The 4,946-nt window shown below is 37.6% G+C and overlaps 1 protein-coding gene across 3 annotated transcripts; it reads left to right on the forward strand.

The window, feature by feature from the left end:
* Window positions 1–1,396: 1,396 nt before the first annotated feature.
* Ciao1 (cytosolic iron-sulfur assembly component 1) lies at window positions 1,397–3,587 on the forward strand. 3 transcript variants are annotated; one of them, XM_090173857.1, is made up of 6 exons: window positions 1,397–1,483; window positions 1,552–2,347; window positions 2,428–2,777; window positions 2,851–3,052; window positions 3,099–3,183; window positions 3,255–3,587. In XM_090173857.1, the coding sequence occupies exons 2-6, from the start codon at window positions 2,218–2,220 to the stop codon at window positions 3,490–3,492; spliced, it is 1,005 nt and encodes a 334-aa protein (XP_090029983.1). In that variant the 5' UTR covers window positions 1,397–1,483; window positions 1,552–2,217; the 3' UTR covers window positions 3,493–3,587. The 3 variants fall into 3 exon arrangements, with proteins under 3 accessions (XP_090029983.1, XP_090029984.1, XP_090029985.1); XM_090173858.1 differs by having other exon boundaries at window positions 1,401–1,729; window positions 2,066–2,347; XM_090173859.1 differs by having other exon boundaries at window positions 1,404–2,347; window positions 3,108–3,183.
* The last annotated feature ends 1,359 nt before the right edge of the window (window positions 3,588–4,946 follow it).

Genomic DNA, 4,946 nt, shown 5'->3' on the forward strand with positions numbered 1-4,946 from the left:
CAGTTTTTCAGTGTGGTTTAAAATATGCCTACATGAGATTCCAAAATCTTGGTTTCAGTGTCTTTTAAACTATCATCAGTATTAGTCAAGTCAAATTGAGTGGTTTCCGGTAGTTCTTCTTCGTTAAGTTTTCTGAAATAACCTCTGATAAATAGGGAAACTAAATAACAATTACTAAAATCAATAAATTGGCATACTCTAGAAGATGTAAATATGCTTTGTTCTGGAATAGATATTTTTCTGAGCTCTTCCAAATTCTTGTTTTAAAGGGAATATAACCTCAGGTATTTGGTGTGGAACACCAACGTTTGCAGCTCTGGCCGCTCTTGTCTTCGGTTTTAGAAATGTTTGGCGCCACTGTACAGGGATATTTGAAAAATTGAAGGGGTCTTCCATAAAGATTGCTTTGCAGGTTATATTCCCTTTAATAGAGAAATTATTCATATTTCAGTTAGTTTTTTATTTCAGTATGTATATGGTAATTTTTACTTGTGTAGGTACAGCATTTGCTTTCAAATGGTGCCTTCCATTTTTAAAGTAAATTTCATCCGGCAGAAAATGTTTACTATACACAAAGTCATATGAAGTAATTGAAGATGGAGTCCAATTTTCGCGATTTACAGCTAAAACCCATTTTCCTAGTAATTCAGCATTTCTCAGAGGAAATCTTAGTGTAAAAAAATATCTTATTCCGAGATTATTATAAAATATTTACTATAGTATTACATACTTATGAAATGAGAATTTTATTTATTTCCCAGATCTCTCTTTACAATGTGAAAAAGCGCAGTTTGCGGATATGCTTTTAGACGCAAAAATTTAAACACGAAAAGACCGCCGCTGCGCACGACGTGATGCGCAGTGGATCGCCTTTTTTTCCCTCTTCGAAATTCGCGTCGTAGCCATGGCGACAATGTTTAATGCGTTTGTCAGATGGCGCGTACATCGCGATTCCACCCTAATGTCAGCCTTCTAGCTCGCCTGTTTCCCTTGGGATTGGCGGAAAGGGCAGTGCTTCTAGTCTACTTTCTATTTCTATGGATGGAACTGACCGTTCCAACCATAGATATAGGAAATGTATATAAAGGTCTAGATAAAATATTTCAAAGGGAGTGAATACGGAGGTGACAGCTAGCAGACACGCGTAATTTCTGCAGGCTATCCTTATAACGCGCTATCTATCGGTAAGAAAGCTCGTGCTATCGTCACGAGAGCCATTGTCTCCGGCTTAAAAACTATACTAAAAGTCACCAACAGATGGTGTCTAAAGACTACGGCCTGCGGAAAGGTCAAGCACTTAGTACTAAAATGCTAAGAGAGCTCGCGCTCTTGGTCACGTGCCTTCCTCGGTGTCTGCTAGGTGTCAATTCCGTATTTTATGTTAGGCTTAGACGCCCCGAAATTTATCTAGACCTTTATATACATTTCTTATAGCTATGTTTCCAACCCTCCCCTATTTGAGAGCGGGAAATCGGGAAATAATGTGATTTTTTTTAACTGAGAATGCCATATTTTTTAATAAAAAACGATTTTATGCATTATTCATTTTAGTGAAACATCCCATTCTTACTAGGGTCAATAGCGGGCCAGGCCCGGGGGCTCCAGATCAGGCTGCGCCTGGGGCCCCACAAAATCAAGATCCGCCACTGCCAGCCAGTACTGAAATTTCGGATTATTCACACCGCAGTGGAACAACTTCAACCAAGTTCCTAAACTCTTTGGGATTCTCGTAAATGAGCAAACTACTGACTTTTTATCTCGCGCCCAGCATGGTTTTGAAGGTTTTCTTAAGAATCGTACCTGCTTATCTAACCTGCTTGAGGCTACAAATTTATGGTCCAGATGGCTTGATGAGGGGTTTAGTATTGTCATTTCTCTTGATTTCTGTAACCCTTTGACTCTATTCCCCACTTCTGCCTAGAACCAAGTGATATGCTTGCTCGGAGACATTCTTAGGCTGCATTCACCACCCCAAAAAATGCCTCAGCGCTGAGCATCGGATTTAAAAAAAAGTTGTTGTACGGGGTTTTTCAATTTCCGGTTTTGACGTCACGCTTCCAATCAGATGGCCATCGGACATCGGATCCATCTGCTCGCCTCAGTGGATTTCTTATAATTTTGACACAGCCGGTTGGCCGGAGCAGAGGGAAATTTCAACAGACAGATTACGAGCTTGCTCCTAGTAAAGTCAATTAGCTTGGTCGTAAATGAAACATAATGAAGCTGGAGAATTTTCAAGTTTTTGAAGGACATACTGATAGAGTATGGTGTGTTTCGTGGGATCCAACAGGAACAATTTTAGCAAGTTGTGGAGGAGATAAAACGATAAGATTATGGTCCGAAAAAGGTAAGCCAAGGCCTAATTAAATGTAGGTTATTTGCAGTTTTGACCATATTACAATCTAATTACGATGGCCTTACATTAAGATGGTACTTGGATTTGTCAAACTATCCTAACTGATGGGCACAAAAGAACCATTCGTTCAGTATCGTGGTCTCCATGTGGAAATTATTTGGCATCGACAGGATTTGATGCTACTACTTGTATTTGGGATAAGAAATCTGGTCAGTTTGAATGCAACGCTACACTGGAAGGACATGAAAATGAAGTGAAAAGCGCAACTTGGTCCAAATCCGGGCAGCTTCTAGCCACCTCTAGCAGAGATAAAAGTGTGTGGATTTGGGAAGTTGGAGAAGATGATGAATATGAATGTGCCAGTGTCATACATGCTCACTCTCAAGATGTGAAAAAAGTAGTTTGGCACCCTGTAAAAGAGGTAATTTTCTTAAAATTATAACTCATACTAAAAGAACAATTTATTTTAACAGATATCTGTTAAACACTTTCAGCTTTTATTTTCTGCTAGTTATGACAATACTATTAAAGCGTATAAAGATGACGGTGATGATTGGTCATGTTGTGCAACCTTAGAATCCCATCAATCTACAGTTTGGTCTCTAGCTTTCAATGAAACTGGGAACAGATTAGTGTCATGTAGCGATGATAAAACATTAAAAATATGGCAAGAATATAGCTCCTCTCAAAACTCATGTAAGTTTTGAATTTTCTTATATTTTTAAATAATTGAAAACACTAGGTATTCCAGTGACTTCTGAACCAAGATGGAAATGTATTTGTACTCTATCAGGCTATCATCGGAGGACAATTTTTGATGTCAGCTGGTAAATAATTCTTAAATTTTATATATGTTAGATTTGATTGGCATATTTTAATAGAATTTATTTTATTCTAGGTGTCCTTTAACAGATTTAATTGCATCTGCGAGTGGAGATGATTGCATAAGAGTATTTAAAGAAGATAATGAGAACAGTGATCCAGACGCACCAAACTACCTACTTTTATGCACTGCGCAAAAGGCCCATTCTCAAGATGTGAATGGAATTTCATGGAACCCCAAACTACCAGGACTTTTAGCATCCGCGAGTGACGATTGCCTTGTGAAATTATGGAATGTTATTGATGAAAACTAATTAACAGTGATTTTTTTTTACCTAAAACTATAGATATTTTCCAAATTAAGAAATTATAACACGGGAGTTGCAAAATATAATTTAATTCATTTAAATTTCTGCTAATTTTTATATTACATATTTGTTAATTGGGATTCACATTTTTTTATTTAAATTGAAACTTCCATGTTTTCCAATCCCTAATTTAAAGTTTTCTGCTCCCCCTACGCCTTCTTCGGCTATAATAGGAAGTCCATTTTTTAGTTCAAAGTTCAGCGCATCTTCCATGGAAGCTGCATCGAAAGTGCTGTAGTATGCAGATTTTTTATCAGCTTTAACACATTTTGGTGGGAACTTAGCAATATTTTGAGCCAAGTTTATTGCCTGTCCTAGGGAGCTCCCATTTTGCACAAGCCTATTGATCAATCCCATTTCCAAGGCCTCTTTACCCTGGACAGGTCTTCCAGTTAAAATTAAATCCATAGCTCGAGATAATCCAATTAATTTTGGTAATCTGACAGTTCCACCGTCTATTAATGGCACCCCAAATCTGCGACAAAATACTCCAATTACAGCAGTCTCTTCCATTACTCTTAAATCGCAGAGTAAGGCCAATTCTAAACCACCAGCAACTGTATAGCCTGATAAGGCCCCTATGAGTGGTTTTTCCGTCAGCATTCTAGAAGGTCCCATAAAACCTAAACCATTTTTAAAATCTGGAAGACTTTCAGGACTATCATAAATCGATGATAATTCAGTAAGATCAAATCCTGAGCAAAAATTTCCCCCAATACCATGAAGGATTGCTACTTTCATAGTAGAATCATTTTCAAAATCATCAAAAGCTTCTTTTAGTTTTAAGGCAGTTTCCAAGTTCACACAGTTTTTTTTCTCTGGTCGGTTGATTCCAATTAACATTACTCTATCTAGCTTTTCACTTAATACCAAGGGACCAACTGTATTCAGTTTTGTACATAACGATTTTCTTTGGTTTTTTAACATATTCACTTGACTAAATACAAATGGCAATTTAAAATTTTCCTTAAGAAAATAAATTCTATTTATAATTCCACCTCTCATGATTTGCACTGATCAACTTATCAAGTTTTAAATTTTATCTACTTACTCCTCAAGCTTACAACAGGGGGCAGCAGCTAACGTTCACCGATCTAAAGAGCGGGGCTGGACATAAGGCAGTAGTCACGGTATTTGCTCGGACACCGCCAACTTCGATCATGCGTACCGCACTTTAGTGGCCTCATAATCGCCTCGCAACTAATTTTAATTTGCGTGTATGAATAATTCCGATAGGGGCGCTACATACGACCAAAAACCTACTATCACCAAAGGCGGGGAATACAAGCGAAATCGCGGAAAAATGTTTTTCTTCGGTTTTCCACTTTCCTACCTAGAAAAAACAAGGTATAGTAAGTTAAACTAAAGGTTAAAGGTTAAAAGGTTTATTTTTTGATTGT

The sequence above is a fragment of the Leiobunum rupestre genome, chromosome 4 (assembly GCF_980474605.1).
Source record: "Leiobunum rupestre chromosome 4, qqLeiRupe1.1.hap1, whole genome shotgun sequence".
NCBI lineage: Eukaryota > Metazoa > Arthropoda > Arachnida > Opiliones > Sclerosomatidae > Leiobunum > Leiobunum rupestre.

Coding starts and splice junctions, on each gene's coding strand:
- Ciao1 (XM_090173857.1), top strand. CDS start 2,218: ATGAAGCTGGAGAATTTTCAAGTTTTTGAAGGACATACTGATAGAGTA. Junction 3,053..3,098: donor TAGCTCCTCTCAAAACTCAT/GTAAGTTTTGAA, acceptor TGAAAACACTAG/GTATTCCAGTGACTTCTGAA. Junction 3,184..3,254: donor ACAATTTTTGATGTCAGCTG/GTAAATAATTCT, acceptor ATTTTATTCTAG/GTGTCCTTTAACAGATTTAA.